General features: G+C 36.8%; 2 protein-coding genes across 2 annotated transcripts in view; both read right to left on the minus strand.

Moving 5' to 3' along the window:
* Positions 1-917: 917 nt before the first annotated feature.
* On the minus strand, positions 918-5,341 carry Tsf1 (Transferrin 1). Its single transcript, XM_011302975.1, has 7 exons — positions 5,196-5,341; positions 3,875-4,101; positions 3,459-3,762; positions 2,741-3,081; positions 2,431-2,681; positions 1,795-2,030; positions 918-1,468 (listed from the first exon to the last, which is right to left on the minus strand). Exons 1-7 carry the CDS (start codon positions 5,266-5,268, stop codon positions 1,122-1,124), a joined length of 1,779 nt encoding a protein of 592 aa, XP_011301277.1. The 5' UTR covers positions 5,269-5,341; the 3' UTR covers positions 918-1,121.
* Positions 5,342-6,850: 1,509 nt separating this feature from the next.
* Positions 6,851-12,902, minus strand: part of LOC105265555 (cilia- and flagella-associated protein 43) — a 16,810-nt gene continuing 10,758 nt past the window's right edge. Inside the window, exons 8-14 of the mRNA XM_011303104.1 lie at positions 12,693-12,880; positions 11,614-11,966; positions 11,360-11,538; positions 9,616-10,214; positions 8,573-8,989; positions 7,410-7,511; positions 6,851-7,341 (exon numbers count right to left, since the gene is read on the minus strand). Coding sequence (XP_011301406.1) covers positions 6,991-7,341; positions 7,410-7,511; positions 8,573-8,989; positions 9,616-10,214; positions 11,360-11,538; positions 11,614-11,966; positions 12,693-12,880 — 2,189 coding nt within the window. The 3' untranslated portion in view covers positions 6,851-6,990. The remainder of the gene's footprint in view (positions 7,342-7,409; positions 7,512-8,572; positions 8,990-9,615; positions 10,215-11,359; positions 11,539-11,613; positions 11,967-12,692; positions 12,881-12,902) is intronic.

Here is a 12,902-nt window from a genome sequence, read left to right on the forward strand (position 1 = left end):
TAATATGGAAAATATATAGTTATGCTTTAGCTATCCATGCACAATGCAATCAATCAAGTGAGACTATATACCGCTAAAAGATTGTGTTCTAAACTGGCCCGTTTTACAGCGGATAAACTTTTTACAGAGACTGTCGCGCGACAACAACCTTAATAGATGTCCTATCAATTTTCTTCGGCTCAAATGTTTTTTGTTTTTTCTTTCTGAAAAATCTAACGACGAAATTTGAAAATTGAAAAGATCGAGGCCTGCGTTTTCTATCCATCGAAGGACTTTATCTTGTTAGCCTAAGATATTTGTAAGTTTAAATGTGAAATTGTGTTACACGAACCACTCGAATGATTATAAAAAAATTATGATGAAAAAGAGAAAACATTGTTAAAGATATTGATTCCAAGGGATCTATAAAGTTTATACAGAAGAATAACTAAAAAAACGCAGTTTACAATCATTAACATTTGACAGTCCGTTTTAAATCTATATTGTTATCGACAATTAACTGTATTCTTTTTTCCCATCATGGCGGCTGGTAAACTGCGTATTTTCGATTATTTATCGATGAACTTGGCAAATCCTTGGTCAGAATATCAATATCTGCATTTACCCCCTTTAAAGATTTTTTCTCTTTGTTATAATAAAAAAAACTTTTTCCTCTCGTATACCCAACCTTTCGGGTCTTTACGATTTGTTCCCTTCCCACCCCCCAAACTCCCTGTACCGTAGTTGCCGAAGGGAGGGAAAAACCTCATTCGAGGGAAAAAACCTGCCCTGGTACAGTCGTCCTTTTGACAGGACTACCGCTCGATAGTGAAACTGTGAGATCAGAGCGCTATAAATTTTGACCGTCGGTGCCCGAGATCGAACTTGGATCATTGGCACTGTAACCGCACGGCCACTACCGTCGGTTCTTTGTTATAATAATTTTGTTGCAACCATTGAAGTGGCTTTCATCACCCAATTTGAAACCCAAATTTATAAATATTTTATAGTAACACGATAAAATTTAAGCCAAAGATTATGGTCGATAGATAATACATACCGGCCATAAATAAAATGAAATATTATTTTGGAATAATGATAATGTTTTTATGGATTATATTGATTATAGTGATTTTATAGATTCACTCACGTAATTTGTAGACATCAGTGAGAGGAACGAAGGCAACATCTCCCTTGTCCTGTGCCAGACACTTCAGGGCACCTTTACCACTGAACGCCTCGGCGTGATTTGGCTGACACTTAGTGGCTGTAATTATGCTATCGTCATTAGATTCGGCATTACCCGCGCATTGTTCGCAGAGCTTGGATTTGATAGGAGCTCCAGGGGCGCAAGAGGCTGCGAAAAAGTCCGAGACTTCCTCCTCAGACTTAACAAGTTTGGCATGGAGGAGGGCCGACACAGGGGCGATCCAACCCGCATAGTCCTCCTGCCAGTACCGATGGCACGATTTCTTCCCCTTCAGATCAGCTAAAAATCTCAGACAACTTTAGTTCGCGATAATCAATGGTTAATTCGTGGAATAGTTCATAATGAATGAACGATCAAAATTCGATTGACATTAATTTTTCAAATGGTAGTAAATGACATGAGGTGAACTCCACATCTCGAATCATCAGTTTTCAATCTTCACAAGCTATTAATTTTAGGGTCAAAATATCAGGAAACTTTTTTATAGCTAATTCGATTCTCGACAGAAAGATCTTATAATTTTTTTCCTTGAAATCAGTAGTTTTGAGGCCAATCGAATTTTCTCTTTCTTTTTTTTTAATTTTGGCGAATCATGAGACAGTTACCAAGTGATTTTATCGGGCTGTTCTTCTTGACGACCGCCACTGCGGGTTTTTCACTGAATTTCGTCTGTCCCATTCCGAAACTCTCAGCAACAATGGGTTTTACCTTGAAATTTTCGATTGCTTGTTTCACACTGGAGGCCTCAATGAGTGCAAAGTCCGCGGCATCATCCCTTATTGCCTCCAGACACTCGGTCCTGCTGTTCTTCTGGACACATTCGAGTTGAGGTCTCGCATCCCTAAGAGGATATTGAAGAAAGATAATAGAATAATCTAGCCTTTTTGGAAAAAAACAGTAGATTTTGTTTCTCCGGTTTCCAATTTTCTTTTAAAATTTATCCTAAAATTATTGATTCTGGATTGGAAAAAAAATCAAAAAAATTCTTCTGTAATCCATAGATATTTCGTCAAATTGCATATTGCGTCCGAGAGAATAACTTTCCACAATCTTATTATATTCAAGCACAATACCATCTATTTGGCATCAGAAATATTTCTTCTCATTGCAAACATTCAAACAGAAAAAAACGTAATCAATCGATATTATGTTATGCCTATATTATATTACAATCGGTCGTTATGAATATTAATTATGAGTGTAAAACTGATGAAGACAATGATCATTTAGAGTAGATTTACCTTGAATAGGCAGCACGAGCGAGAGCCTGGCATTTTTTGGGACTCCTGTCACCCCATACGCACCAACGAGCGGTTCTTTCAACTGCTCCAGAGTTCCTCTCGATGACATCGAGATATTTAGCGTTGGTGAGATGTTCCTCAGGTGCAACTGGAGCTGTCTTGACTGCGAGGGTCTTCTCATCCAGGAGTAGAATGTGTTTCCACCAGTTGGCATTCTCCTTCTCACCAACTTCACCGAGTTCCGTCAGCTCCTGGAGTTTTATTCATAATAAATATTGGCACTCATTGAATTTTATAAGTTGTAACTGACCTTTTGAATACCATCGATATTCTTAACCTTTCCATTGGTCATATATCCCTGCCATGGTCTGGCTGCCCAGGTGCACGGCTTCGTAACTGCATCAATAGGCACTTTAGTACCATCAGGGCAGAAGTACCTGTAATCACTTGGGTCCTTAGTCGCTGTGGTTTTACTCCCTCGTCCCACAGGCAGTCCGAAGAATCTCTTCACATAGATCACCTTCGTCCAGGCGACATCTCCTCCGTTCATCGATAGGCAACGCAGTGCACCCTCGTATCCTGAGTAGTTATCAGGATAATCGCAAACCTCTGGTTTCTCGCAGAGAGCACACATATTGCTATAGGTCTCCTCTAGAATTTCATAAGTCAGAAAATTACTTCTATTTATTATTTTATTATTATTATTTACAGAGGAAAAAACCCCTGAAAATTATTGAAATTCTAAGAATTTTCTTAGGAATTGCCAGAAAAATCTATTTAATTTAGTATTGAATGGTCATTGTCTCAAGAAAATTCAGTATTGTTGTATTCACTATTGTTTCACCGATTCTCTGAGTCTATTTTCGGGAAAATTGCTTTAATTATTTCCTGGAGTTGCGACTTTTTGTGTAAAACCCAATAACTCTTTCTTACATCGTTATATCTTTTAATTTTTGCTCCGACCCAATAAATTAGTGAAAATAGCTATACTGCATGTAATAAAAGAACAATTGTTTAGATTCTCTTACTTAATCTTGCATTGATAGATGGTTCTGGAGACCACTTTCCAACGAGACAGCCCTTGGAGAAGAGAGAACTGAGGGCTTTGAGTTCATTCTCCCTCGCTGAGAACTCAGGATTGTGAATATCCCCGAGAACATTCATCTCCGTGAGCTTAGTGATGGGAATTTTGTACCCCACATTTCTACCGACCCCAGTGTGACAGGATTTGAGACCGTGGAGGCCGTGGACGTCGTATATCTCCAGGTCCTTGTGGATAACGCAAACAGCTTCGTATCGGTATGGCTCGTCAGGCTCTTCTTTTGTCCTCACCTATTTTATTTTATCAGCGATAAATTTAAATTTTTTTATGACCGATGGTTGCAATAAATTCAAATAATCCACAGCATTATACCTCCACGTTCCTCATAAAGTGCTTTATTACCTGCTCAACAACATTATAACCAGCCTCAGCAGCTAATTTGCTTTTAGCTGCCAGATACATATCCTCAGGATCAACTGCAACAACATCCGCCTCATTCTTCCCGACTTTCTCGATACACTCTAATCGGTCTCTTCCAGTTACACAAGATATTGGGATTCCTTTTGACGTTGACTCCTGCATCATTTTCACGCAGTCCTGCTCGTAAATTTCCGGGACGCACATCGTAACTATTGAAGAGAAACAATTCGCTTCATAACATCGCAAATTCATCAACGTATGTTTTTATGCATTGAAGACTCGGTAATGAAAAAATAAAGATAAAAGTTAAGGTAAAAATACTCGTGAATGTAAAAGACATTTCGAAAGTTTTTCAGGACCTCTTTTGTAGTGTGGATTGGAATCTTCAGGAAAGGTTTACACAATAATTCTGCAATTTCTGTGAACTCGGATATGTTTCTTACAGAATTACTATTGAAAAGACAATAGAATTTTCCGCAAAAATGCGCGGAATTTAATTTAAGGACCGCATGTATCGTACGTAATTTTTGGTTTGAATATTTCTAAATTTGGCGCTCAAATTGTAATACGAAAACCTCTCGAATGGTTATAAAAAAATAATTATAAATGAGAAAAAAAATTGTTGAAGGGTGGCAGATGGGGATATTGATTCTAAGCGATCTGCTAGGATCACAGAAAAATAATTGAAAATACGCAGTCATCATAATTGAGGAAAAGGCTTACTAGGTAATAACAATATACAATTAAAATAGATTGTCATGTTACCGATGTGTAAACTCCATATTTTTAATGATTTGTTTTATAAACTTGGCTGATTCCTAGGATTCAATTTCTCCGCCTGTTACTCTTCTACAATTTTCCCGCTTTGTTATAACTATTTTTTTTATAACCATTCCAGTAGGTTTTGCAATTCAATTGGAAATCCTAATTTATAAATATTCTAGGCTAACGGGGTAAAATTCAAAGTACCGATTAGACTGGATCGATAGCAAATGCGAGACTAAAGGTGAAAAGAATCTACAGAACTTCAAATTTCTCGAAAAATGGAAAAACTACCTTGATGACCTTGAAGTTTTAAGGGAGTCCACAGAAAACTACTTGCGAATTCTCCTCATTCAACAAAATAAAAGTTTAATATATTTTCAATGGGTGGAGTATCTAATAACTCGCATTAATCTTTATGGATTAATTCAAGCCGAATAAGCCCTGAAATTTTCCGCGAAAAACATGAAAACCTGAAAAAATGGATGAAAATTTTTCAACCGAGTATTAACAAAAGGTGAATCGATTGAGAGTTACTCACAGGTCTTGGGGGGTGAGTCTGACCTGGCGACTGCAAGCAGAGCCAGGACAACAAGGACAACTCCTCGAGACATCCTTGAAAAAACGAGAAACTCCAGTCAACCGAACAGAATACCTCGAACTCTCTGATTCCCACCGTTTCCCATCCTTTTATACTTCGATCTCTGCAATTCCCCTGAGAGGGGGAAGACTGTCATCCACACAGAGCAGTTGCTTATGACCACGACAGTAAATCGAAAACACACTAGATCGATACTCTCGAAAAATCTGGGGTAATGGTAATTACGCAAGATATCTACCCCAGCCTTGAGGCAACTCATTCTGATAGACTTTTCCTCTTGACAACGTCATGTTACTTGTTTAGACTCACGGCCAGGGTCACAAAACCGCTGGGGAAGTTGTCCAAGGACACCGCAGCACACTGCAGATGCGGAAAATTGTAAAAATCATGGCGTAATCGATTTTTGGAGGAAAACACTGATGTTATTTGACTCTGGTGACCTCTTGGTCTTGGTCTTGGTGTTGATACCCCCGGAGTATTGTCGGAAAACTGGGATTCCCCGGTTATTATCAAAATCAGAAACGATTGGAAGAGGGCACTGAGTTACAATCGTCACGAAATTCATTCTGCAGTGAAGAGAGATAAGTTGACTGAGCACTTGCTACGTTTTTTCCAAAGACGCCAGAATTTAAGAGAGATTATTGATTTTTTTTATTAGAATCTTTATTACACAACTCACTCAGGCTTACAAAAACGGTTATTATGAAAATGACATTATCTTTATTCGTTTCCCTGGTACTTAATTTAATTTATCTCATGAGGAAAAATTAACGCATTGCTGGCTCATTCGGATTCGATCGCACAAAAGAATATTTTCTTTGGAACTGGGATATATGTCACACAAGGAAAACATATGGGCGGCTAGACATTAACATCTTGAGTGCTGAGATATCCTCGAGGTCAGATTTTTATGGAACAATGTGAGGACTATGAAATAATAAAGTATTATGAGTAGAACTTACTTTACTAGTACTTAGTGATGTGGTAAAACATCAAAGTGAGATGAATTCTTGAATATTTATTTATTTCTTGAGTATCGCATTCATGAGCAATAAGTTAATTAATACAAAGTAGAACAGCCAAATGTATGAGAAAATTAACAGAAAAGCCTTGCACTTTTAGCAGGAAATTATGTTGGACTTCCATTTAAGTTCTAATATTTCTCATTTATAATTTTAAATTGGGATTTTATTATGGAAAATAAACAAATACATAGCAGGGAAAATTCCGGAAATTCATACTTAAGAGTTTTTATAAACAAAATAAAAATTTGTTGACATTTTTCTATGACATAACTATGAAGAAAATTATAAATGCTATGAAAGAAAGATAGAATGTTGTAATGGAATTCTAATAGAACTGCATGAGAAATTCAATAAAATTTCTCTGGGGCAAGGGGCTTGATTCAATTAATTTATGTATTAATTTATTTATATTATTATAATGGAATACATTTTTCTCGAAGCATTTTATTATGGAAAATAAACAAATATACAGCAGGGAAAATTTCGAAAATTCATGCTCAAGAATTTTAACAAACAAAATAAAAATTTGTTGACTTTTTTCTATGATATAACTATGAAGAAAATTATATCTTAAAATTACATAATTCCTTATAGAAATGCTAGAATGTTGTGAAGGAATTCTAATAGAACTGCATGAGAAATTCAATAAAATTTCTCTGAGGGGAGGGGATTGATTCAATGAATTTATGTATTAATTTATTTATATTATATTAATGGAATGAATTTTTCTTGAAGCGTGTGGCGTCCTTGAGTCTCAAAGTTGGATATGTCTTGAGTCTGAGAAGCTCGAGGTGGGTCCGCAGGGACATAAGCTCTGCATAATTATCCTGTATCCTCTTCACCAATCTATTCCTTTTCATGATCGCCTTCACCTTGGCCCGGACAAAACGCTCCTGCCTTAGCCTCGCCTCGTCATTAGCCAACACTGACATTTTACAATTCTCAGCCTTAGCTTTCTCGATTTTATCCTCAAGCCGATCGTTTCTCTTCTGCCATAGATTAACCGTTTTTATAATATCGAATAGTCTGGACTTTTCGGCGGTCAAAATTCTTGAGAGTCTCTGAAAACAAGTCCAACGAGACTTGGAGATAATAAAAGTAAAAGTGGAAAACAATGTTGGTGTCTCACCTCCTGAGTCGATGAGAGTATCTTCTCGGAGATGTGTCCGTCCTTGTCGATTCCCCCCATGCTATCGTGACGCATCAGGTACATCTGTATCTCTCTTGTGACCTGTTTACAAATTTTTCCGTGGAATCACAATTCTCCTGCTTGGTTTGTATGGAAAAATATGATTATAACCACCAGATCTTTTATTTTAACGTTTTTATAAAAAAATTAAGTAAACAAATATCAACTCATTAAACACACAATTGAATAATCATTTTGTTTTTTTCCACTTTCTTTCAGAACTCTTGTTGAATTTCTGCTGGAACTTCCCAGAAATCCTCTTGATTCGTTAATTTTTTAATGAGAATGAACTTCAATAGAAATCCCTTGCGCTTTCTCTAAAAATTTAGTTTAAAATTGTTGTTCAGATTTTTTTCTTGAGATTAAACTTAATATGAACACTCTTTGAGATATTTTTTCTGAGACTTTTAATTGTATTTTCCTAACCCAGGGAGGTAAAATGAAAAGTTCTTAGTCAAATTACAGCCGAATCAAAGTTGAAGTTGATAAGCGCCGCTCTTTTATTCCACCCTCTGCGATTAGAACAGCATTTTCCCTTTCGGCATGGGAGAAAATGTCACTTTACTCCCACCAGGACGGATAGAGCATTTTTTTCAACCCGATTTGTACTCATCGGCGTGCAGTCTTCGTGGCCTCGTGACAACTTCGTATTGATGTTGCTTTGATAATTTCCCTCTAGCCTGTCAATTTGTTTCCACGAATCTATCACAAGATCCCGATCTCTGCCCATCGATCAACCAAAATCGGGATAAGAAAAATAATCCTCCGAATACCAGTCGATCCTCAAAATTAATTAAATATTCATAGATAAAAAAAACATTTTTGCAAACCTCATTGCTGCACAAAGAAACATTCAAGAAATATCCAATAATTTCGAAGCGCGGAGAATATTACAACTGAAAAATTTGCTGAACCTTAAATCAAATGCCCAGACAATTTCTAAAGAGTTCCCATCGAAATTCATCCAATTTACGGAGAAAGAACTTGATTTTCCCATTGGATGTTTTTATACGTAAGAAATGAAAGATGGATATTATAAGGGAATTTCCCACTATGGAAGATAATCGAGAATTGAAATTCAATGGTCCAATCGTTGAAATAACCTTAACACCCTGTAAAGTTTTCAAATCCTCCTTCAAATCCTCCAAAGTCATCCTCATACAAGCATGACGCCACTCTTGCCACTCAATGGTTCGTCGAAATTCCATCGTTCGTTTCATGGCCCCAAGTTTTTTACGTCCAGCTGCGACAATGGCATCATTAACTCCAAGCACCACGTCGAATGGCACCAGCACAGCATTATCCAGATCTCGAGGATCGCCGCTCAGCTGAGTCTCTATTTGTCCCATTGTCAAGACTAGTTGAACCTCCATGTCCCTCATCGCCTCGGCATTCAGTCGTTTGCGCTCTGTTATTGTCTCCCTCAACTGCTGGACTCGACTCTGAGAGTTCTGGATGGTCTTCTGGTGAGAGGAAAGGGTCTGCTCCGCCTCGGCCAACTCCACTGCACAGCTCTTCAACTTTATTGGGGTAGATAAGCTGATTATTGAGATTTTTCTACTCTCCCAACCTGTTATGCTAAATCCAAACCCGTACTCTATATTATTCCACTTCATTCGGGATTCGAGACACGACGAAAAACGAATATCAGTAAAAAATATATAACACAAGCGAATTTCATATATTCTTTTTATTATAAGAAAACATTAAATATATATGGAATATATATTATTAGTATTGTTTTCTTGGAGTAACACGAATTAATTAAATCTTTTCTGAATATATTTTCTCCAGTAGGAATTTTTGAGGGAAAAAATATGTAAACGGACTATTTGCACAATTATTTTTAACGGAGATTCAGCAGATTCATTTTCCGTAAACATGATTTTTTCACGTTTCCGGAGAATGCTTTAATTTTTCACTCATAGCTGAATGTGTAAAAATAACTTCTTCACAGACATAAATTAACAAAGATTTCCTTATTTACAGGCGTTCATAAGATTGATGGTCAAATCGATAGAAAAAGAGCAAGTGAAGGGCAAAAAAAGGAAATATTTCCACAGCGAAGGGGTAAAAGGTGGGAAATCGATTTAGCTAATAGGTTTTATTAGTAATCTTGAATGGAAATCGTCAATTAATTACTCACTCGAATTTCAATTTCCACTTTGAACCTTCGTAATTTGCACAGTATCATCCAGTGGCTTCCGTCGATTTGACTGGGAAGTCCACTGGGCATCACGTCCAGCATATCCATCCCCTTTAAAAAATCCAAGCACTCTCTCGGCAATATCTCCGACTTTTCACCACTCAAAATACATTTTCCCATTTCTCCGAGGTACGTGACTGACGTGCATGTCATTTGTCCCAGCCTCGGGCGTTTTTTGTACTGACGCAGCAGATGCTCCACCATCGGTTGCTTTAAATCCGTGAATTCACCTCGGAATTTTCCCTCGAGTAATTTCTCTCGTTTCGATAAATTGTCGTATCTGACACGTGTTTCATTTACAGCGGATTCCAAAGCAGAGAAATTCTCTGTTAGATTTTTTGTGTGGTCCACAGCCGGAGCTAGTTCGTTAATTTCCAGACTGGCTACGGCTTCCATCCCCTTGAGACGTAGTTGATGCCTTTGGCACTCACGGAGACGCATCAGGGTCTCCTGGAGAACTGCTGACTCTATTTTCAGACGTTTCAGATGGAGTTGTTTCATCTCTTCATTGAAATTCACTATGCTCGATTTGAGAGACTCTAAAAATTGTAACAATCATAGATTTTTCATAAAATCGAAGAAAAGAACGAGTATAGCCAAAAATAAGCACAGAAAAAATACAATAGAACGATATAGAAAAATTAATACTCGTAGAAATTTTTTTTCTAAACAAATATAGCTGCATCTACAGTTCAGAATAGTTTTTAATGAGAGAAGTTTCGGTAATATAGACACCAATTAAAAATTGTTCCATTCTTAATTTTAAGCATCTAGCAATAAATATTTATCGAACGTTATCTTTTGTTCAGATTTTATCTTTTTAGCATAAAATACATTAAGATTTGGGATCAGATTTGTGTTGTGGGGTGCACTTGAATGGACATGAAAAAATAATGAAAAAAAAGAGAAAAAATTATTGAAGGGCGCTCATGAGCGATGTTTATCGAAATGGATCTCTTGAGTTTACAAATAAATAATAAGAAACATGTTATTGTCTCTAGCTGTCATTTAATCCAGTGGAGGGTTTCGTATGTGTGCCAAATCCGGGAGATGGGCGCAAGGTACTTACAATATTTTTTCGTGTTGTTTATTCTTTTTAGTAAACTTCTTAGATCCATTTCAATAAATACTGCTCTTTAGCGCCCTTCAATAATTTTTTCTCCTTTTTTCATTATTTTTTTCAAATCATTCAAGTGCTTCCCGCAACATAAATTTGATTCCAAATTTTAATTTATTTGGGCTTAGAAGATAAAATTTAAACAATAGATGACGTTCGATAGATAGTCCACTCGGCCCTTAAACAAACACAATATATCGATAAATTAAGTATGTAGCAATTATTGGATTGAGACTGTTAAGTGGAATTGAAAATTAAAAAACTGAATAATTTTTATCATCGAATTGCCTCAAAATTTTAACTGACTGCTCCTATAATGTTTTTCAAGCTAAATTTATTATCTCCTTAAACAATTGAAAAATTATTTTCAACACAGTTACTGCAACAATTTAAATAAAAAACATGTCCATATTACTTCGCATTCCCTTAGTTTTCACAGAATTCCATTTCATACGATTCTGTCGAATTTCTATTCTATTAATTAACAATTCTTATTTAATCGTTGCTTCATGTAACTCGAAGACTAGCTCATTTCGTATTAATCAAAACAGACATCGTCACTTATACCTTCCAATACTTGAACTTCTCGCTCTAAATATCTTCGATATTTTTCCCTCTCCCTCCCCAGATCCTTCAGAGCACTCTCATAATTCTCGATAATCCTCAAATCATCTTCGGAATAAGTCGAAGGGTCTCTTGTCAGGCAATCTGGCCTTGCAATGTCCTTCTTGATCTCGTCCTCCCACCTAAAAAGGAGAAGGAACGATAGACAAATCTTGACGTCTAGCTGTCTGTATTTGCAATAGAAGAACAATCTCAACTTGACTTCAAGGACCCCGTCCATCATCTTCTTCAACTCCCTTCTCCGGAAACTATCTGTGAAGACGCTCGATTCACGCGTCACTGAATTATCCAAACGTTTCACGTTCGCCTCAGCCCCTGAATCATTTATCACTCTGTAAACTTCCTCATCCTCGACCTCGACCACACTCTCCGGTCTCTCCGATTCTTGCCACTCGAGTTTTAACCAACTGTGATCTATGGTACAATCCACTTGGAACATTTGTTTCAGCTCTGAGGTACAGTACTGGATCCTGGCGATCCGGTTCTTCGCTAATTCTATTTCAGTTGACTTACGGGAGCGCATCGTCTCAAACAACTTATTGAAATATATCTATAAATTCAGTAAAAAGTTACCACGTTCACAATTAAATTCTTCTCTTGCTTCAACTTAATAACCAAGTAATAAAATGGTTTAAGTCGAAAAAAGTTAATTTTACAGGAGAGGTGAAAATCTGATTATCGTTCCTTTGTTATGAATTTGTAAAAATTCATAAAAATACACCGTTTTCGTATTTTATAATTATTTCATCACTCAAAATTTCATGAGCGTACTCTGTGCGCCGCATTTGAATTCGGCGGTTCGAATTGACCAATGAGAAATTAGTTCTACGCGTTTCGAGATATTTCGAGTCAGAAGAGCATAGATATTTAAAAAAAAGTGTATTTTTAAATTTTAGACCATTCTACAGCATTTCCAAGCAAAATTATAATTTTTTTTTGGTCGGCATCGGACGACTGCATTCCATTGCGAAGCAAAAGTTATTAAATATGTTTCAAGGCTTCAACTCTTTCTGTGACCAGTGCGTTATACTCTCCTCAACCGATTTCAGTGATAAACTCATTTTATAAAAACGACTTCAACCGTTTTACCGCTTCGCTATTGAACTTCAAAACAGATGAAATCATGCACGAAAAAAAGGAAATTTCTATCTCCTTTCCGTGTTGAAGAATTAAAAATCTTAGGATTTTCTCTCAAATTTTTCGATGCAGTTGACAAGCACGGAGAAAAAAATCAAGGGGTCTAAACGGAAATTCAATTAAAATCTTTAAAGTTTACCTTTAATTTTTCCTCTCGTATTTTCCCCAGGATATTTCTCTTCACACCCTCGCAGTAACTACCGTCTCGTAAAATTTGATTTACAACGCGTGAGGGATCCTCACGTATCCAGCGGTGGGTGGTTGTTCCAGACAGTACGAATTTCTCCTCCTCGTCATCGTCATTGCCCTTCAGTAAATTCAGAGCCTCTACACATTCTTTTCCCATTGC

Source organism: Fopius arisanus, unplaced genomic scaffold (assembly GCF_000806365.1).
Source record: "Fopius arisanus strain USDA-PBARC FA_bdor unplaced genomic scaffold, ASM80636v1 scaffold00030, whole genome shotgun sequence".
Lineage (NCBI taxonomy): Eukaryota > Metazoa > Arthropoda > Insecta > Hymenoptera > Braconidae > Fopius > Fopius arisanus.

Bases quoted from the DNA above. Each gene is read 5' to 3' on its own strand.
- Tsf1 (XM_011302975.1), bottom strand. From the start codon at position 5,268: ATGTCTCGAGGAGTTGTCCTTGTTGTCCTGGCTCTGCTTGCAGTCGCC. The intron at 2,682-2,740 runs GTCAGTTACAAC...ATAAAACTCCAG, and splicing joins ATATCGATGGTATTCAAAAG to GAGCTGACGGAACTCGGTGA. The intron at 2,031-2,430 runs GTAAATCTACTC...ATATCCTCTTAG, and splicing joins GCTCGTGCTGCCTATTCAAG to GGATGCGAGACCTCAACTCG.